This window comes from Conger conger, chromosome 13, assembly GCF_963514075.1.
Source record: "Conger conger chromosome 13, fConCon1.1, whole genome shotgun sequence".
Taxonomy (NCBI): domain Eukaryota; kingdom Metazoa; phylum Chordata; class Actinopteri; order Anguilliformes; family Congridae; genus Conger; species Conger conger.
In genome coordinates, this window is record NC_083772.1 from 22,786,062 (window position 1) to 22,808,694 (window position 22,633).

At 36.0% G+C, this 22,633-nt stretch overlaps 4 protein-coding genes and 1 pseudogene across 4 annotated transcripts; 4 read left to right on the top strand and 1 right to left on the bottom strand.

Moving 5' to 3' along the window:
• Positions 1-497: 497 nt before the first annotated feature.
• LOC133107421 (olfactory receptor 6C1-like) lies at positions 498-1,449 on the top strand. The gene is given in 2 exon segments (XM_061216410.1): positions 498-928; positions 930-1,449. Coding segments are annotated over 2 exon segments (951 nt in total).
• Positions 1,450-4,451: 3,002 nt separating this feature from the next.
• Positions 4,452-5,367, top strand: LOC133107422 (olfactory receptor 52D1-like; annotated as a pseudogene).
• A 2,779-nt stretch (positions 5,368-8,146) lies between these two features.
• Positions 8,147-9,103, top strand: LOC133107423 (olfactory receptor 52K2-like). Its single transcript, XM_061216411.1, has one exon. The coding sequence runs from the start codon at positions 8,147-8,149 to the stop codon at positions 9,101-9,103; it is 957 nt and encodes a 318-aa protein (XP_061072395.1).
• A 9,263-nt stretch (positions 9,104-18,366) lies between these two features.
• Positions 18,367-19,326, top strand: LOC133107424 (putative olfactory receptor 10J6). Its single transcript, XM_061216413.1, has one exon. It carries the CDS (start codon positions 18,367-18,369, stop codon positions 19,324-19,326), a length of 960 nt encoding a protein of 319 aa, XP_061072397.1.
• Positions 19,327-21,402: 2,076 nt separating this feature from the next.
• On the bottom strand, positions 21,403-22,362 carry LOC133107425 (olfactory receptor 2AT4-like). The gene has a single exon (XM_061216414.1). The coding sequence runs from the start codon at positions 22,360-22,362 to the stop codon at positions 21,403-21,405; it is 960 nt and encodes a 319-aa protein (XP_061072398.1).
• Between the last annotated feature and the right edge of the window lie 271 nt (positions 22,363-22,633).

Here is a 22,633-nt window from a genome sequence, read left to right on the forward strand (position 1 = left end):
CTTTACTTGAACCCAATAAAGATACTATGGCAGATCCTGAAACATTGGATTGCACACATTTTTTTAATTTTTTTAATTGGGTGAACTGTGCAAAAAAGAATGGGCTAAAATTGCTCCAGAGTGGTGTGAAATTACAGAAGGGCTTTGGTGCAAGGTGGGCAACCAGTTATTAAGTTATTACAGTTATTAAGGGGGTAATTACTTTTTCACATGGGTTACCATTTCATTTATTTAATGAAAAAAAGTTATTTAAACATGTGTTTTGGGTGTATTCGGGTTCCCTTTGTTTAATAGTATTGTTTGTCTCAAGATCTGAAACCATTCAGCATGATAATATGCAATGAAAGAGGAAAGGGGCAAATACTTTTTCTTGGCTTTTTTAAAGGCTTAATGTTCTTTTCCACTCTGTTACTCTGCTGTCATATCCTGAAACAAAACAGGTCAAATAAAACATATTATTTTCATAATCTCTGCAGGATTCATTGTACAACTACAGTATGGAGAATGGATCAGTGGTGATGTCATTCATATTGATGCAATACACTGAACTTGAAGACCATAGATATGTATACTTTACAAGCTTCCTGTTATTGTTCATCCTTATGGTACTATCAAATATAATTCTTATTTCTGTAATTTACATTGAAACAGGTCTACATGAACCCATGTATTTTTTTATGTTTAATTTATCAGTGAATGGAATTTATGGAAGCATCTCTTTACTGCCATCAGTTCTTGGGAATTTAATGTCTCATACTTATGAAATATCTCGGAGTTATTGTCTTTTACAGATATTTTGTATATACACGTATGCTGCAGTTGAATTTACTATTTTAGCAGTGATGGGCTATGACCGTTATGTCGCCATTTGTCATCCATTACACTATCACCAATTAATGTCTCACAGAAAAGTGTGCACACTTATTGTCTTGGTTTTATCCTTGTATTATTTTTGGACTCTATTTCATATTAACTGTACAGCGTACATTCTGTGACAAGGCCATACAAAAGTTGTATTGTGTCAACTTTGAATTGGTCAAACTATCTTGTTTTGAAACTACTTTTCAGAGCAAAGTTGGCTTTGTTGTAACTGTTTTTATAATTGTTCTACAGTTGCTTATAATATTATTTTCCTATGTACAAATACTCAGAATTTGCATCCATGCTTCTAAGGAATCTAAGACCAAAGCTCTTAGAACATGCACACCTCACTTACTGTCTGTGATTAACTATGCAATAGGATGCCTTTTTGAAATTATTTCAAGTTGTTTCAACATGAGTCATGTATCATATAAAGCTCGTATATTCTTATCCCTTTATTTTCTGATATTTCCCCCATTGTTTAATCCTGTCATTTATGGAATTAGTATTCAAGCCATCAGGGTTCAGATTTTCAAACTGTTCATTACTTGTAGAAATAAGTTAACTTCACTGCAGGTGATGATGTAATAGCATGCCTTTTTTAATCTTTGACATATTTTTTTTAAATGTCTTGCTTTTTAACTTTTGGTGGATTTGCAAACATCTGTTGATGAAAAGTTATCAATAGCAGATGTGACTTGGGTGCCTGTATATTACAGAATGATGTTATGTTTGACTGCACAATGCTCTCTTGAAGAAAGCAATAACGCTGTAATGCTGATCCTGTAGTTTCTGTTCTAAGTTTACAGTTATGCATGTCATACATCATTGGAAAGCTTATACTGTATTCTGGGTGAAAGACACCAGAACCAGAATGAACAGAAACCGTTAAAATGGCTTAAAATGCGTGTATGCATGACCAACGTAAATGCCTACCGCCACTTTCTATTCTTTCTATCCTGTTTATTTATCAAACCAATTGTTCAAGAATAAATGATTAAATCTTAAAAGGGACAACTGTGTAAAGCAAATATTTCATATTCCATACTTAGTCCCATATATTGATATGAGAATGACAAGGTAAAATTATACAAGAATTTCACTTCTTTATATCGATATTCAGTAAACAACATTTCTCACAGCTGTATCGGAATACCTTTGGGCTACTATTGCTTTTATCTTATTGCTATGACAGATGTTTGATGGCAAAATAATATTTTTTGAACTCCCAGATATATGCCATCGTCCAATATGTCATACTTGTTGCAGATATGGTTGTCCAGTTTTCGAGCAACCCCAAACTAAACAATAATGGTGGAAATCTTTGTGTTTGACACAAAGTTATTGTGTATCAGCAACTAATAAAGATGTCACGCAGAGTTTACTACTTCCACTCTTCGCTTGGTTACACAAATACACAATGTTTTAGTTGAACAATCACAGGATGGAGGCACCATGGCCACTGATAATGTGACTAGCACCAATGCCAAAGACGAAGATGAGTTTGTTTATTGGGTATCTGTTATCTTGAACATTTAAATAAAAATAATTTGTGATGCTAACATTTCCAGTTTCTCAAATATCTCTCCTTTAACACACTTGCATCAGAGGATGTTGGTGTTACTACCTTTGGGTGATTAGTGATTAATCATAACTATAGTGTCACTGTAACTGTCAGTGAACTAAAAGTAACCCAGCTATGACATCAGCAACTGATTACAACCTGCGTGCTAACACGAGACAGTCCTTTATAAAAAGGTTGAGTGAAGATCCACAAGTGTGTTGTCTACAGAAGATTTACATGATCATGGCTGCAGGTTTCAAGATCCAAAAATGAATAATTGCATAGGAATCCAACACTAAATTAAATATCAGCTGGGTATGTATGCCTTTCATGTTTATGGTGGAGTGTGCTCTGCTTCATTATTATTATGATCATAATTAAAATCATAACAGTAATTATTATTGGTGGTAGTTATTGTTTCTGTAGTAGAGAAATATTATTAGCAATATTATTTTGCTTGACAATGTCTAGTTGAACCAAATGAAGATCCTGAAACAAGCAGTTGATCCAAAAATCCAACCCCCAATTCATCTGAATTAAAGCAGTCCTGCAAATAAGAGTGGGCTAAAATTGATATAAAAAATGAAATAAAAATATCGGTTGGGTTTTGTTGCAATGATTGTGGCTAAAAGTGGTGCAACCTGTTATTATGTTTAAGGGTGCAATTACATTTATTACCATGGGTGATTAGGGAGTTTGATAACTATTTTATTTATTTAATTAAAAACATTATTTAAAATTGTGTTTTGTGTTTATTCGGGTTCCCTTCGTCGAATATTGTGGTCTGTCTCAAGATCTGAAACCATTCAGTGTGATTGAATGTGTAATAATAGATTAAATCAGAAAAGGGAAAATACTTTTTCATTAAAGTATGTTATTTCATATTCTGAAACAAAATATGAATATTAATATTGATCTTTTATTTTCATATACATACATATGCACACACCTATGTATACATACAAGTATACACAGATACATGTGGAAACAAAAGACACACATAGACAACAAGACAAAACAATGCAGAAAAAGATAAATGAATAAAAAATGTAAAGGAAACAAACAACAACAACAAAACAAATCAAACAAAAGAAAGGGAGCTGCAAATATATCAGTCTAACCATTGTAGGGCAGGATTTATGCAGAACACAAGAGGCAATCTAGCAGCAAGAACCAAGAGTTGTGCGGTTAGTTATATATGAGTTGTACATTTAGTGTACATTTAGTCCTTATTGAGCAATATCAAGAAGGGTTTCCATACTTTCAGACAGCAGTTTTGTGACCTCCCTTTGCTAAAACGAATCCGTTCCATTTTAGCAATGGAAAGCATCTCATTGAGCCATCTCTTGAGACATGGAGGCAGTGGGGCCTTCCAGTTTAAAAATATTCATTTTTTGGCTGCAACCAACCTTGAGAATCTGCTTTTGGTGGGAGGGAAAGGCCATTGTACTATCAGAGCAGCCAAGAATTGCCAGGTTGCAATCTGGAGGAATGTTCATTTCCAATTGTTTGGAGAACGAATTGAATACGTCACTCCAGAAGTTATCTAATACTGGACAGTGGAGAGATTGATTCATATATCCTATTCAGTTTAGTTTGTAAGTAATGCAATATGTGCAAAACTTTTAATTGATTTAGCCTATATCTAGAGTTGATAGAGCAGCTCTGTATACTGGCCAGACCCTCCTCCCATAGTTCCTCTGACATTGAGACCCCCAATTCCACAGCCCAGGCTTCCCTGATATGACTGTTATCCGCTGGCACCATAACGGTGATAAATTGGGAGATTAGATGTTTAGAGTTTGGTTCTGAGAGAAGAAAATCATAGAATGTGTGGCTCTTGGGCTTAGTTATGAAGTGATCGATGCATTCCCGTATAAACTGCCTGATTTGAAGGTAACGGTAGGAGTGCGATTGGGGAAGGTGGTGTTTAGTTTAGAGTTGAAGGAATGAGGCAAAACAAAACAAAACTATGAATAAAAAATGTTTTTCATCTTCTCTACAGGATTCATTGTACAACTACAGTATGGAGAATGGATCGGTGGTGATGTCATTCATATTGATGCAATACAGTGTTCTTGAAGACCATAGATATCTATACTTAACAAGTTTCTTGTTGCTGTTCATCCTCATGGTAGTATCAAATATAATTCTTATTTCAGTAATTTACATTGAAACAGGTCTACATGAACCCATGTACTTTTTTATGTGTAATTTAGCAGTGAATGGAATTTATGGAAGCATATCTTTACTGCCATCAGTTCTTGGTAATGTAATGTCTCATACTTATGAAATATCTCTGAGTTATTGTCTTTTACAGATATTTTGTATACACACGTATGCTGCAGTTGAATTTACAATTTTAGCAGTGATGGGCTATGACCGTTATGTTGCCATATGTCATCCATTACACTATCACCAATTAATGTCTCATAGAAAAGTTGGCACACTTATTGCATTGTCCTGGTTTTATCCTTGTATTCTTTTTGGACTCTGTCCAGCGTACATTCTGTGACAAGATCATAGAAAAGTTGTATTGTGTCAATTTTGAATTGGTCAAACTGTCTTGTTTTGAAACTACTTTTCAGAGCAAAGTTGGCTTTGTTGTAACTATTTTTGGAATTGTTCCACAGCTGCTCATGATATTGTTTTCCTATGTGCAAATACTCAGAATTTGCTTGTATGCTTCTAAGGAATCTCAGACCAAAGCTCTTAAAACATGCACCCCTCACTTACTGTCTGTGATTAACTATGCAATAGGATGCTTTTTTGAAATTATTTCAAGTCGTTTCAACATGAGTCATGTACCATATAAAGCTCGCATATTCTTATCCCTTTATTTTCTGATATTTCCCCCATTGTTTAATCCTGTCATTTATGGAATTAGTATTAAAGCCATCAGGGTTCCGTTTTTCAAACTGTTCATTACTTGTAAAAAATAAGTTAACTCCACTGCAGTTGATAATGTAATTTCATGCATTTTTTAATCTTAGACTAATTTTAAAATGTCTACCATTTTACCTTTTGGTGGATTTGCCAGCATCTGTTGATGAAAAGTAATCAATGGCAGACATGGCATAGTGGTAGTAATATGACTCTGTAATATAGCAGCACTATTGCTGATAATACATATACATTCAGTGAGCACTTTATTAGGTATTTATTAGACTTATCTTTTAGACTTATTAAGTCTTCTGCTGCCGTAGCCTATCCACTTTGAGGTTTGACGTGTTATATGTTCAGAGATGCTCTTCTGCATACCACTGTTGCAACGTGTGGTTATTTGTGTTACTGTCACCTTCCTGCCAGCTTCCAAAATCCCAGGAGATCAGTAGTTTCTGAGATACTCAAACCACCCTGACTGGCACCCACAATCAATCCACAGTCAAAGTCACTTAGATCACTTTTTTTTTTCACATTCTGATGCTAGATGTGAACATTAACTGAAGTTCCTGACCCGTATTTGAATGATTCTATGCATAGCACTGCTGCCATATAATTGGCAGTTTAGATAATTGCATGAATATGTAGGTGTACAGGTGTTTCAAATAAAGTGCTTATCAGTGTGGTGTGTGCTTTCATTCAAATCAGTGCCTTCCCACCCCACCAGTTCTATTTCTAACCTCCTCCAACTAGGGATCCCCACCTCAGAAATCCCAATTTTACCACTGGTTACAGGGGTTTCATCGCTGTGACAAACCAGCAAGGTTGAGGCTCACTATAGTCACTGCTAGGCCTGGCAAGCTGATGGGTGCCCCACCAGAATTTCTCTGACAAAAACGCCACTGGTGTTGTCACGGTAACCTGCTCCAAGCCTTCAGCATACTTCACCAATTGTACTAGCCAAGCTAATCCTGCTAGACTAACACTGCCTAAGGTACACTAACAGAGCTCTTATATGCCTACTAGCAGCTATCCACCTAACCCGCAATACAAGTATACCTAGCATTAATAGCAAAGGCTAGCAGTTTTCTAAAATGGCTTAAATGTATTCATGGCTGATGTAAATGCCTACCCCCACTTTCTACTTGTCTGTTTATTTATCAAATCAATTCTTCAAAACACAAAATGATGACATCTTATATGTAAAAAAAATTTTTTATTTTATATTCCATACTTATTCCCAGATATTGATAGAAGAATGACATGGTATAATTATAAAACAATTCCACTTCTTTATTTCGCTATTCAGTTGGCAGCATTTCTCAGAGCTGTATTGGAAAACCTTTGGGCTACTATTGCCTTTATTTAATTGCAATGGCAGATGTTTGATGGTGAAATTATATTTCTGAACTCCAAGATAGATGCTATTGTCCCATATATCATGCAAGTTGCAGATATGGTTGTCCAGTTTTCAAGCACCCCCTGTCCAGACTCCACAAAAATTGTGTAATTCTTTGTGTTTGACATGGTTATTGTGTATCAACAACTAATAAAGCTGGAACACAGAGTTTACTACTTCCACTCTTCGCTTGGTTGCATAAACACACAAATGGTTTAGTTGAGCAATCACAGGATGGAGGCACTGAGAATGTTACTAGCACCAATGCTAAAGACAACAATAAGTTTGTTTATAGTGTATCTCTGATATTTAGAACTTTAAATAAAAATAATTTGTGTGGCCAACATTTCCAGTGTTTCCCAAACATCTCTCCTGCTGCTTCTCCATTAACACACTTGCATCACAGGATGTTGATGTTAATACCTTTGGGTGATTAGTGCTTAATCATAACTATAGTGTCACTATAACTGTAAGTGAACTAAAGGTAACCTAGCTATGATGTCACCAGCTGATTACAACCAGTGTGATTACATGAGCCAGTCCTTCATAAAAATGTTGAGCGAAGATCCACTAGTGTGTTGTCTCCAGAAGACTGACTGATCATGGCTGCAGGTTACAAGATCCAAAAAAGAATAATTGTAGAGGAACCCAACAGTAAATTAAATATCAGCTGGGTATGTATGCATTTTATGTTTATGCTGAAGTGCTCTCTGCTTCATTATTACTATAATAATAATAATAATAATAATAATAATAATAATAATTATTATTATTATTATTATTATTATTATTATTATTATTATTATTATTATCCATCCATCCATCCATTATTATTATTATTATTATTTTTTTTTTTTTTTTTTCATGTAGTAGATCTTAGAATTACATTGGAATTATTTTGCTGTTAATGTCAGAGTCTTTAATTGAACCCAATGGAGATCCTGAAACCAGGAGTTAATGCTAAGAAAACAACCAATTAATCTGAAATAAAGCAGTCCTGAAAAGAAGAGTAGGCTAAAATCTCTCCACAGCAAAGTGAAAAACTGATATCAAATGATCAGAAGGGTTTTGTTGCAATGATTGTGCTTAAAAGTGGTGCAACCAATTATTAAGTTTAAGGGACAATTATGTTTTGGCATGATTTGGGAGTTTGATTACCATTTCATTTATTTAATTAATTCTTTTTTTCAAATGTGTTTTGTGTTTATTCGAGTTCCCTTTGTCAAATATTGTGGTTTGTCTTTTAAACCATTCAGCGTGACAATGTGCAATAATAGAGGAAATCAGGAATGGGGAGAATACTTCATGGTACAGAAAGTATTTGTCAAGGCTTTGTGTTGTTTTCCACTCCGCAACTCTGCTGTCATATCCTGAAACAAAACATGTTTAATAAAACTTTATTTTCATAATCTCTGCAGGATTCATTGTACAACTACAGCATGGAGAATGGATCGGTGGTGATGTCATTCATATTGATGCACTTTTCTGAACTTGAAGACCATAGATATGTATACTTTGCAAGCTTCCTGTTATTGTACATCCTTATGGTATTATCAAATATAATTCTTATTTCAGTCATTTACATCGAACCCGGTCTACATGAACCCATGTATTTTTTTATGTGTAATTTAGCAGTGAATGGAATTTATGGCAGTATATCTTTACTGCCATCAGTTCTTGGTAATTTAATGTCTCATACTTATGAAATATCTCTGACTTATTGTCTTTTACAGATATTTTGTATACACACATATGCTATAGTTGAATTTACTATTTTAGCAGTGATGGGCTATGACCGTTATGTCGCCATTTGTCATCCATTACACTATCACCAATTAATGTCTCATAGAAAAGTGTGCACACTTATTGCATTGTCTTGGTTTTATCCTTATATTATTTTTGGACTCTATTTCATATTAACTTTACAGCGTACATTTTGTGACAGGATTATTGAAAAAGTGTATTGTGTCAACTTTGAATTGGTCAAACTATCTTGTTTTGAAACTACTTTTCAGAGCAAAGTTGGCTTTGTTGTAACTATTTTTGGAATTGTTCTACAGTTGCTCATGATACTATTTTCCTATGTTCAAATACTCAGAATTTGCTTATATGCTTCTAAGGAATCTCAGACCAAAGCTCTTAAAACATGCACCCCTCACTTACTGTCTGTGATTAACTATACAATAGGATGCTATTTAGAAATTATTTCAAGTCGTTTCAACATGAATCATGTACCATATAAAGCTCGCATATTCCTATCTATTTATTTTCTGATATTTCCCCCATTGTTTAATCCTGTCATTTATGGAATTAGTATTCAAGCCATCAGGGTTCAGATTTTTAAACTGTTCATTACTTGTAAAAATAAGTTAACTCCACTGCAGGTGATGATGTAATAGCAGGCTTTTTTAACATTTTGACACGTTTTACCTTTTGGTGGATTTGCCAACATCTGTTGACTGCACAATGCTATCCTAAAGAAAGCATCCAAGCTGTAATGCTGACCCTATAGTTTCTGTTCTATGTTTACAGTTATGCATGCCATACAACATTGGAAAGCTTATACTGTCTACTGGATAAAAGACACCAGAATCAGAATGAACAGAAAGAGATAAAATTGCTTAAATGTATTCAAGGTCGATGTAAATGCCTACCCCCACTTTCTATATGCCTGTTTATTTATCAAATCAATTCTTCAAGACAAAAAATGATGACATGTTATGTGTAAAACAAATGGTAAAATTTTATATTCCATACTTATTCCCAGATATTGATAGAATAATGACATGGTGTTATTATAGAACAGTTCCTCTTAGTCAGAGTGTATTGCAGCAGTAACTAGCAGTAAGCTAACATTAGCTAATTAGCTAACTTTGATTAAAATATAGAATCAAGCAAGGAATGAAGCTTGCTAGCTAGTTAGAAATATAATTAACGGTAGCATATATTTGGTAGTGTTGATGTGTCACTGACATTTTTCAGGTGATCACTGATTTCCCTGCAATCCCTTGTCTACCCTGCTCATATGTGCTCCTGTATCCGTGCTACGGATAACCACCTCGTCCAAGGGCAGTGGATCTTCATCAAGAGAGTACAGAAGAACAAGCAAGTCCACTACACTAGCTCGCATACTGTGTAATACTCTTTACAGCTACCCCAAATCTTTCTCTGTGCTCTGTGAGTTCAGTCAGCACACCCTTTGCCTACTGCGGGAGCTCAGAGCGAGGTATCTGCAAATTCAGATCTGCCCATGGTAGTTCTTCACACATTTCGCTGCCGATATCTCTGTGCAGACATTGCTTTGGCCAGCCACAAATACATTTAATCAGTTATGCTTTGTTTGAACCTCTAATTGAGATTAATGTTGTTTTGCAGTGTCCACAAGCCTTGTGACTCAAACCCACAACTTTGGAATTTTAAGCCCAGTCCTTGAACCATTATGCTACACTACCATCCAAATGACATTTGAGTTCAGTCACATTTTTGACATTTGTTAGAAAACACATTTCATGTCTGTTACAAAATGTTATAAATGTTACCTAAATATTTCCTTGATTTGTGTATTATCACACACTAGCAGGTCTAACAACACATCTTTTAATCATTAACTGTGACAGATGACTGTTTAGAGCATGATATTAATTTAACTTTTAAAATGAAGTCTTAAGTGTGCTTATAATATTATGAGTGATGAAATAGTAGGTGTTTAAATGCTGCCACCATTGAAGCCCATTCAATAAACCATATAAGAAATAAAAAATCAGTAACTACGAAAATGTTTTATATGGTGTTTTCTGGCAAGTGAGCTAAAAATTTTTGCATACCTGCTCTATATCAGATACCTGCTCTACTTGCACTGCTCTAAGGCCAAGCTCATTTGAACCCTTCGTGTCAACCCCTAGAAGGACTTCACCAATAAGCAGGTGGTCAGTTATATTTCCATTTGGGTGCTTGGCCACAAATGGATATTAGTCACTAAGCCAATGGTCCTCATTTCTGGTCCTGGAGAGCCGCAGGGTGTGGCTGGTTTTTGTTCAGACCCAAGAAACCAGGTGAGGTGAGATAACTGTGTAATTAAATGCTTTAGTTGAGCAATTAAGTTCTGAGTAACAACAAAAACCAGGATCAGGCGTGAGGACCACAGTGGCGTTAACAGGAGTTACTGTGCACTGGTGCCTTCTGTGGTTGACAGAGAGCCTGAGATATATGCTGGTTCTGAAATGCCTTGTGTACATTCCACAACTTTTCAAATCCTAACAATGGAGAGGATCTCATATGACCTTCTGTTATAAAAGCCACTGGGATTTCCATCCAAGGAACGTTCACACTACAGATGTAATCACAGGGGGTCTCCCAAGAGTTGCAGACTAGCTTAAGACTGGATTGGGAGACCTGCGATTGAGTCTCTGACCGTGTTATAGTTAATTAAAAATTGAAAAAGCATGTGTGTGCAGCAATCACGGAAAAAGGTCCCTACAAGAGGTAGGATATGGCCAATCTTCTCCGAGTCTCATTTTCAGATGACATGACTGCCCTCGATTAACTCAGTATGAGTAAATTAATTCCAATTATTAATTCTGTTTTAGCATTTTAATAAATGTTTCACTGGCTGGCAGTTACAATACCCAGTAAGCACCACATCCTGTTTCTCACTTGTATGTTCAAACATTGCCAACCATCAACTCACAAGCTAAGTACTCTCTAAAGAAGACAGATTGCCATGTCAGTTTGGATCGGTTTGGATCTGTCCCCACCCAGGGTGGTGATTCGATTTTGGAGGTGAAAGGTCAAGGTCACAGTGAATTCACATAATTTTCGGAAAAACTATATCTCAGAAATGCCTTGAGGAATTGTCTTCAAATTTGGCACAAATGTCCACTTGGAATCAAGGATTAACTGAGTAGAAGTTGGTGGTCAAAGGTCAAGGTCGCTGTGACCTTACAAAAGACGTTTTTGGCCATAACTCAAAATTTCACACATGAAGTGATGGACATTTTATATCCAAAAGGTCAAAGGTCAACTTTGCTTACCACTGTAGCTGAGAAAACGATCTTTGGTTAATTTGTTTGTTGATTGGTGATTTAATCATTAGTTGATATTTTACACACTTTTTGTTTCAATATTCTTCAATTGTTGTTGGTGTGACATTAAAAAAATGATGGTGCAAATTCTATGAGCGTATTCCTCTCGCTGAGCAGGGAGGTCATGCCTAAATCCAAAAGACTCCCAGACATTCAAAAGACTTGAGTATGCATGCTTATGTTACAGAATTATGCCGGCAGGCTGAAATCCACTGGTAGTCTCACCATTGCTAACGTATATGTAAAGTTAGCTAGCTGCATACAAACACGAGTAATGTCAGTTAAATAGTCTCCTAAATGGCCTGTGGAAAGAACTACGAAAGCTGATGTTTTACAAATTATGTAAGACCGCAGTTTCTTAGCTCATTTCTATCACGGCACAAGTTAATTTGCAATGGAGAAGCAGGGTTAAGAATTTGGCATAGACGTATGTGAACATAGGAGTGAGACATCTGCAATAGTCTGCCTTTAACAAAGCCCAAATGCTAATATTATTTCTGCTTACAATCAAATGTATAAACTACATAACCTTGAGTGAATTCAACATTGTGTGAGTTTAGCTTTGAAATTCAGGAATATAAGTTTACCACAAACCCCATACATGTATTCAATTATTTTAAATAATATCTATCCAGTTTTACTGATACTGTTTGCAGAACTTGATGAATTTGGCTGCAAGCTGCACCTTATTCATTCACTTGAACAGATACAAGTGGAAGGCCAATGCCAGGTGATGTAACCTTTCTTGAACTGATTACTCCCTTTGGTAGATGGATCTGATGACACTCTCTCTCTCACTCTCTCTGAGGGTCACTGGCAGACAATTAAGCAAATTATGTGATAAACATGTTCATTAGTCCATTAGTCATTAGTGATGATACATTACAGGAGGTCATTAGTCCACTGTACCTGTTCATCCCCTGAAAGCAATTTAGAGCCCTTCACACCTGAGAGCAGAAGGACACAGTGAACAACAGCAGCTCCCTGTAGATGACAGTGAGGATGGAGTGAGGAGCTGAGGGTGATGGGTCTCAGAGAGAGGGAATAATGACCTCCCTTTGGACAGCCTGGAGACTCTGACCCCTGAGTGCTTCATACGGTCTCCCTGTGAGCAGGAGAGGAGACTCAGGCCACACTCAGTCTGATGAGAGAAGTTACATCATTCTCATCTATATTTCTCTGTTTCCAACTGGAGAGGGCCTGGAATGATGCAGTTCATGCTGAAAGGTCACAGATCATAGGCTTCCATGCTGTGCTCTGAATGTACAGGATACTTCACAAATCATGTATCTGTACTGTCACTCTGTAAGTCACTTTCTTACATTGAACAAGCCTCAAAGCAGATTTTAAGCGGATAAAGCACAGAGTGGACAAATGAAGGATATAAGTACGAAATCAATGCATGAATGGCTGCACACACATACATGCACACACGGTCCATATTTATTTGTAATTATGTTTTTTTTTTAAATTTAGTTTCAACGAATCTCACACATTTACATTTACATTTTAGTCATTTGGCAGACGCTTTTAATCCAAAGCGACTTACAAGTGCATAGGTTCTACCATAAGTCAGAGCATCACATCCAGAAACTAGCAAAATACACAGGAGTAATTTGCTTCCCATCAAAACTTTCTACAATACCACCACCATTGGTGACACAGTTGCTCAGTTTCCCATTACATCTGTGATTTATTCAGTAAATTAATTTCAGACACTTAAGACAATTAGGAAATACACATTGGAACTTGCCTGGTTTTATATGAACGTTAGATGTCATCATGAACCCTGTGGTGGTTCAGGTGGTTCATAGTGATACATTCATAATTAACATAATAAAACATAAAGCAGGGTGCTGACATACTACAAGAAGCTCTGCAGAATATTAGAACTAGGTTTTAGAACTTGCCATCATGCACCGTAGAAACCATAAAAAGTCTAGCCCAAGCCCCCTCCCCTCCCATAGGTGGTGCTACAGGCTCTAACAATGCCAAAGAGTAAATGGTACCCTATCAGGTTGTGTCAGTACAAAACAATATGCATGTCACATGTCATGTTTCTATTGAAAAAAAGGAAGGATCCAAAATATACACCACTAGCCCGTAGATGGTGTTGCAGGCTCATGAAATATTCAACCAAAATGGCACGGTATCAGGTGTTCATGACCAACCAGTAGAAATAGGAAGATAATTACCAGTATTTAGGCACTTATAATAGACTGGTTTACAGTGAACTCTGGATACATATTCAGGAAGGCTATGCAATATCTACAGTACATATTTAGAGAAAGCTGAACAGCTTCTCTGTAAGTAAAGATACTCTACAGTTGGTTTACAAAAGTAACTTTGAAAGTATTCTGACCAACAATATCTCTGGCATTCTTGGGACTAGGAATATGACATTACGTTACATTAATGGCATTTGGCAGATGTTCTTATCCAGAGCAATGTACAACAAAGTGCAAAGTGCCTTCCCATAACCAGTGATAAGTGCACTGAATACCTTAGAGGGAAGTACAATTTCAACTGCTACCAGTACAACAAAGATAAGGACTGGGGCCTATTTGATCATCGAATTTCTGAGTAATATGATTAAACTTTTGATTGTGACTATGGCTGGGAAGATCATAGGGAAACTGACCATTATTTAATTTTCCTTAAAATTCAAACAAATGTTATTGTGAAACAACAAAGTGACAGCCTTAATATGCATTAGGGCCTTTGATTTATGAGTCTGATAAACCCTAGTCTGATAAAAATGTTTTTCTTTGAATGAACAAGATGAGATTCCTCTGTAGTGCTGGTAGACAAGCAGCTGGTTTAGTGCTGAACGAATGATGATTGACAACGGTGTCATACCTATGGATCTTGGCATAAATCTACTATAAGTGTACATAAACATTTTATTGCTTCGTGCATCAGCGCCTCCATCTACCTAAGTGGTTTCTCCCACAGCCGCCAATCTCACCGTTGTCTACATGCTCACCATCAGCATCTCCCTACCATATACACTCAGTGATCACTTTATTAGGTAGACTGACTTACAATTAAGTGTATTTTGTAATCCATTCGGTCATTTTCAAGAACAATAAATATTTGCCGGGACTATACTTTAAAAATGTCATCTTAAACCACTTCTTATTGTTGTGTAAATGCATTGTTAGGTCATTTCAGTACCAAACTAATGTAAAACATGGTAAGCTTCTTGTACAGGGTTTCCTACCCTTTCCAGGTATAATGTGTCTTATTCAGGTAACAGACAATTTAGGAATATTGCTGCATTTGCATAGCAGAATGGATATATAAATGTGCATAATTACAGTATTTGGACTTGCAATAGATAAGCCTGTAATTGTACTTGCTAAGGGGGCTAATGTTAACCTAATTTTGAAATAAGGTTCCATTTTAAATGTGATGCAGGTTAGTTAGAAAGAATTAGGGTAATCCTTTTTGGACACTTTGGGCATGCTTTGTAACAGCAAAACACACATATATGAGAGAAGGAATAAAATAATATGTATTAATAGAAATAATTCATATGTCTGGACAAAAAGAGATGCAGGTGTTTTGTATTTGGAGAGATTTTGGGACACTTGAGGACATCTGGTTACAGTTTTGGGAAAACTCATGTGGAACTTCAATGTCTGTCGATATTTACCAAATTTTGTAAAGAACAACATCAAGTTTGTGCTCAGATATAAAGTAGTTCTGATTGGTCCTTGACTGAGAAATTGGAGATATTCAGTGCTGAACTTAACTTTTGTGGACACTGCATGTATATGTACTGACATTAATTTGTTCTCTCTTTTTCTTAATGGTACAAGCCTCTCCTTTTATTTAAGTCTTCAACCATGTGTGTGCAGTAAATAGTTTTTGAAATATTGACACTTTTATAGAACTAGTACAAAATAGCTGGAAATTCCCTCTTTGGGGGCAAAGTAGAAAGGGTTAATGATTGACTAATTACAAGTTCATCCTAAGGTTTGATAACGTATATACATATAATGTAACAAATACCTTATTTAGTTGTTAACAAATGCATTAACAAATGAAAGATATAACTAATAAGTGAAATCAGCGAGCTGAATTTCAGGGGTGGAAGAAACACACAGCAGGACCAGGCCCCTGGACTTTTAATCCCTGCAACAAACATGGTAGAAAGGCTCTCAATTGCAACATATTGCACTATAAAACTAGATATCCTACCGGCTTCACACATTCTTTTCAACCACTGGAAAAACTGTTAAATGATTTCCTTCATTGCTCATTGGCCCATAGAGTAATGTCTGTGTTGCGCCTGAATTTCCACAGCAATTTTCTCAACAATGTCTTTTAATTGACTGGCATAGGACAGGTATTATTTTGCATCCATGCATGTCAGTTGATCTTCTATGATTGATAATTATGCTTGATAACAATGTTCCCCAAATTAAATTAGTTTTGTTGAACTTTTTATTAAACTATTTATTAAAATGATGAAAATACTATCCTATTTTTTTTAATGAATTTACTTGTGCAGTTAGCCAAGTGTGGCCATCCCATCGAACGATGAGAGAAGCACATGGATACAAATATATATATTTGTATAATATATCCTGCAGAACTTTAACCTTACACCTGTAACCATACATGATGTAAAAATAACTACTGGTAATTTAAAGCAATGGAGTTCTAGTACACTACTATTCAAAGGATTCACACAAAAAAATGGCCAAAATTAACATTTTCAGTGTTCCCAAAATGCATTAACACACACGCACTAGCTGCCATTGGGATTATTATCTTTGGGGGATAAATGCTTAATTATAACTATTGTCACATCAACTGTAAACACATATAATATAACCATCTATGACATCACCAGCTAATTAGAAGCAGTGTGTTGCAAACAGTCCTTTATAAAAAAAAGTTGCTTATAAAAGCTCATATGAAGATTGCATACTTTATTGCATAACAAAATCAGCAGTACAAGTCACATTGTGCAGACAGATAATCATCAAACAGACAAATATTAAATGAAATATCTGTGGGTATGTATATATTTTATATCTTTGCTGAAATGTTCTCTCTTACATTCATGGTATTATAACTTATTTTAATTATTAATTATTACTATTATTATGCCCAAAAAGTATCTGGATCTTAGAAACCATAAGATACAGAGTTAACAAATTTGGTCGATAGCTTGCACATGACTTCCACCACTCTGTCTTCATCCATAATGATCAAATTGTGTTGATCACATGTTCATGATGTTGGATTTCATGGCTGATGAAAATGAAACATTAGCAAAATATTTTCTCTACTCCTAAGCATTTTGTGTACCACTCCCTCCAAGTATGTGGCAAATATACCTACACAGGAACATGCTGCATGTAAATGATATGGAACTTTCACAAGATCAAAAGTCATCAATATATTTTTTGTAATCCAAAACTGGTTGTCCACAATCTTTGGTGTATAGGGGTAAGTTATGATGTGTAAGTTAATAATGCAGGTGACCTGGTCGAAACTTTCACTTTTGTCTGAAGTCTAGAAAGCATATTGGATGCATACTGTATAAGTTGTGCTCTATAGTGCCACCATCAGGATATGAATTATGTTTTTAATTCACATAATGTGTAGGATCTACATCTGTGTGTTGCCCATGAAGATCTACTTAATAACTGGAGATAGGCCCCCCTTTCCGGTCCCATTCCTATGGGAGCTGCTCAATGGTGCGAGAAGCCAATTCATGGAGGTGGTCATGTTGGACTATCGGGCTTTTGGTACCAGAAGTGTAGGCACACTGGGTACCTAAACATGAAGGATCACAGTATACATCTGTAAACGCAGAGCAATGCTGTGAGCCAAGGGGACACGCAGTGAGAACTGAGTGGAAGTTGACGCTGTCTAATGAACTGCTGCATATGGAGGCATATGGAGGCTAGGTTACATTAGCTACATTAATATACTTAAGAAAAAGCTAACATTAGCTGGTAATTTTGCTTAGCTAACTAGCTAACTCATGAACTGTTATGTTTGACAAGATAGCTAACTGTAGTTAGTCAGTTAGCTAGACAGTAGGACAATTTTAGCTAGCTAGGTGAACTAACTTTTTCAAACAAACATTCTGTGGCACTTGACTCCAACATAAGTCATTTTAACTGGCTAGTCACAACGTATGACTTAAATCCTACAATCACAGAATGTTGTGCTCTGTGCAGTTAGCCCTCGGAGAACTATAGCACACACGGTCATTGAGAAGTTCAGAGTGATCAGAGCATTATGTAGCTTGTATAGCCATTCTTAAATTGATATTTAACTACTTCCGGTGATTTAATTAAACAGAGGATGTCTGCTGTGAGCATAAATATCTTCATCTGCTAATGAATTTGTTATAAATGTGAATGTTCATTTTATTTCTCTATTAACAGCTGCCATGCATAACTTTCATTTGTAAAGGCTTGGCATCATTTTTTTAAACTAACTATTCAGCTGTTATTTCCTGGAAAATCCATCCTAACATCCTAGTTTAGTGGTCCTTGTTAATAAATCCATGTTATTTTTCTCTGTAGGATTCACTGGACAACTAGACCATGGAGAATGGATCAGCGGTGACATCATTCATATTGAATGCATACAGTGAATTTGAAGACCACAGATATGGATACTTCACAAGTTTCCTGCTATTGTTCATCATTTTGTTATTAACTAATATAATTCTTATCACAGTAATTTGCATTGAGAGAGATCTCCATGAACCCATGTATTTCTTTGTGTGTAATTTAGCTGTGAATGGAATTTATGGCACTATATCTTTATTTCCATCAGTACTTGCTAATTTAGTGTCTAATACTTATGTGATATCACTGTCTGCTTGCCTTTTACAGATATTTTGTATACAAACATATGGTTCAGTTGAATTTAGCATTTTAGCAGTCATGGGCTATGATCGGTATGTTGCAATTTGTCACCCATTACACTATCGGCAATTAATGTCTCATAGAAAAGTCTGTGCACTTATAGCATTGTCCTGGATTTATCCGTGTGTTGTTTTTCTAGTGTATTTTCTATTATCTGTACAACTTACATTTTGTGAGAGGACCATAGAAAAGGTGTATTGTATTAATTTTGAATTAATCAAGCTGTCTTGTTTTGAAACTTATATTCAGAACATAGTAGGCCTAGCAGTGGCTTTTTCAGTAATTGTTCCGCAGCTGCTCATGATACTATTTTCCTACGCACAAATACTCCGAATCTGCCTCAATGCGTCAAAGGAATCTCAGGCCAAAGCCATTCAAACCTGCACCCCTCACTTACTGGCTGTAATTAACTATGCAATGGGAGTCCTGTTTGAAATTATTTCAAGTCGTTTCAACATGAGTCATGTTCCACATAAAGCTCGCATTTTCATGTCCCTACATTTTGTGATATTCCCCCCATTGTGCAATCCTGTTGTTTATGGGATTACTATTCAAGCTATCAGGGTTCAGATTTTCAAACTGTTTGCTACCTGCAAAAATAATTTAACACAACAGCAGGTGATGATAAAGTAGTCTCACATTACCTGTGTAATTCTTTGACACATTTTTAAAGACAGTAACCTAAATGAGCTCAAATGGAATTTATTCCTGTAGAATTCCAGCCTTTTTCCCATTCATATTTTATCATTTACCACACACTCACTCATTCAGAGTGGCATATACAGTATAAAAAAAGTTCTCCTTCAGGGTTCTTGGTAACTTGCTGTAATATATTTGTGACAATCTTGTACCTTGTCTGACCTTTTAAAAGTCTGGTGAGTCAATGTTTATAAATAAACCATTCCTTGAGTTGTTTTCTGGTGTACAGTCCTTCCCTAATTTGTCTCCCAAGACAGCTGTTCGTCATCCAACATCATAATCACATAGCACATTTAGCACCTTGCACATGTGTGCTACCTTGTACGTAGCACATTTAGCACCCCGTGAAAAAATGAAAGCTGAGATTAGGGATCTATGCTAATTGATGATGGCAGTGTTTTATGGTCACATACTTGTTCATGCCTTAGACTCAGTATCACAGTACTCACAGATCACTGAGATAATTGGGACTGGAATACTATATACAAAGTGTCACTTGCTGATGTTTACAACTGTAAAGCTCTTACTTATCACTGTACCTTGGAAGTATTTACTAACTCATGTGGACAAGTTAGTACTTTTTGCGTTTGGTAATTTAAAATGATTAAATAGACGCAGTCACATTATTGTTATTTGACCTTGTGTTTTTTCTTCACAATGTCCCTTTAGGGGCTCTGTAGTTCATGGTCTCAGGAACTTACTATTAGAACGATTCAAACTGAAGTAGGTATGATCCTCAACTCCTGAACTCCTTGAGAAATATGTTGAAACTGATTGAGCTGGAGAGTCTTCAAACTTGACTCTTTTTTTTTCTCATATTAACCCCTTAAGTATCACCCCTTTTTTTGACACAAGCTTGAAGATGACACCCAAAATAAAATGTCTACTGTTCTTCAATCCTTTTGACTACAGGCAGAATCTGGTGTCTTCTGTACAGTAGCCCTTTGGGTTTTGTTCTCCGAGTCAGAATTACTCCAAATACTACTGAAACTGTTATGTTCCTGTGTTCTGTCCTCTGTTAGTTTCATTGTTTATTATCATTATTCTTGTAATTAATTATTTTTCATATTTCATGTCTGGTGTTCTGTTTATATTCATTAGTCTTTGCACTAGTCTTCCCCTGTGATGTCTGAGTCTGAATGTTTACTAGCCCAGTCACTCCCCTGTCTGCGTGCCCCACTATTCAGGTGTACGGTAGTTCCGGGGTTCAACCTTCCTACCCAATCTTGCATTCCTTACTTCCTGCTTTCTCTCCATTTCATGTTTGTGCATAGCACTAATATACTAATCCCAACTAACATAGAATGTGTGCAGTACTAATTATACTAACACACTAATATGTTTGTCAAACTAACAAACTAATATTCATAAGTTTTGGGTTTTTGTAATTTAAATCACTTAACTTACTAATGCATCTCCAGTTTCAATTCTGTTCTGTAACTCCGCCTCCCTATTCTATCACTGATTACTTGCTTAGTTTCAGCGAAGTATTCGCACCTGTCTCTCTGTATCTCTGCATCTCCTGATTCTCTGCAAATGATCTACTCCCTAGTCCGGAGCCGTTTGTATTACATGTGTGTCTTTGTGAATCCATGTGAATGACGTGTAATGAGCTTCAGAGCTGGAGATGCACGCACAGAACATAGCATGACGAATGTGGAAGAGCAAGCGTCTGAAAATCGTTGAAAATCAATAAACCACCAAACATTTGATTCTAACATTTTATTAGCAAAAATGTTCAGTTCATTTAGCAAAAATATTCATGACATATATTAATTCATGGTTTCAATATTTCCCTTTCATCCCTGAAAGAGAAATAACTAAGTTATTAGATAACTGTCGTTCATAAAATGTTGAGGTACAAATGACTTCCATTATTGCAGATTTTGTTGTCAACTAAAGGACAATATATAAAGCCTTCATGTGTTCTGAGCAGCTGATGAAATTCCATTTCACCAAAACTCTTGGCTCTTGGCTTTAAAAAGTGATCATTTAAAAATGAGGACAAAGCTACTTCATTGTGACCTGGGCAGGGGTCAGTTTATTTTTATTTATACCAAAGAGATTGAATATCTGCACTCTTATGGCTTGAATGCTAATTCCATAAATGAGAGGATTAAGCATTGGAGGGAATATCAGAAAGTAAAGGGACATGAAAACGCGAGCTTTATACGGTACATGGCTCATGTCGAATCGACTTTGAAGCACTTCAAATGAGCACCCCACTGCATAGTTAAGCACAGCCAGTAAGTGAGGGGTGCATGTTTGAATAGCTTTGGCTCTCGATTCCTTAGAAGCAAGCAGGCAGATTCGGAGTATTTGGATGTAGGAAAATAGTATGATAATTAGCTGAAGAATAAGTAAGAATATAGTCACTATCAGTCCAACAATGCTGTGAATAGCTGTATCAAGACAAGACATTTTTACTAACTCAAAATTAATACAATAAACTCTTTCTATGAAGATCTCGCAAAACGTTCTTTGTACAGTTAAAATGAAGTAAAGTCCAAAAACAATAGCAGGATAAACCCAGGACATTGCAATAAGAGTAAACACTTTCTTAGGAGACATGATGAGGTGATAGTGTAATGGGTGACAAATGGCAATATAGCGGTCATAGCCCATCACTGCTAAAATGGTAATTTCAACCGAAGCATAAATATGCAAACAAATAATCTGTAGCAGACAATGGGTCAGAGATACTTCATATTTATATGATAGCAAATGGCCAAGCATTGATGGCAATAGAGATGTGCTACCATACACTCCGTTAATTGACAAGTTACAGACAAAGAAATACATGGGTTTGTGTAACCCATTCTCGCTGTAAATGCCAACAACAAGGACTATGTTGACCAGTAATATCACAATGTATAACAGAAGGAAAACTGAGAAGTATACATATCTATGAGCTTCCATTTGACTATAGGCAGTCAAAACAAACACTGTGACGACTGAAATGTTTTCCATGGTGTCCTTGGAAATCTGGAAAAAAAAAATGTTGTAGGGGAATGAACATAATGAACAGTGCAAATCACGTTTTTACACGACTGTTCAATCTTTTCCCTTTTTGTTTTTTACTTACAGTAAAAGGCCATGACAGAACATTCCAAGTTTCTCTTCTTTGATATTTTCTGTCATTGGTATGATTTTAATTCCATCATGGAGGTGGGTCAGAGAGCCACAGTGTCTGCAGGTTTAACTCCAGTCCTGGAGGGCTGCAGTGTCTGCAGGTTTAACT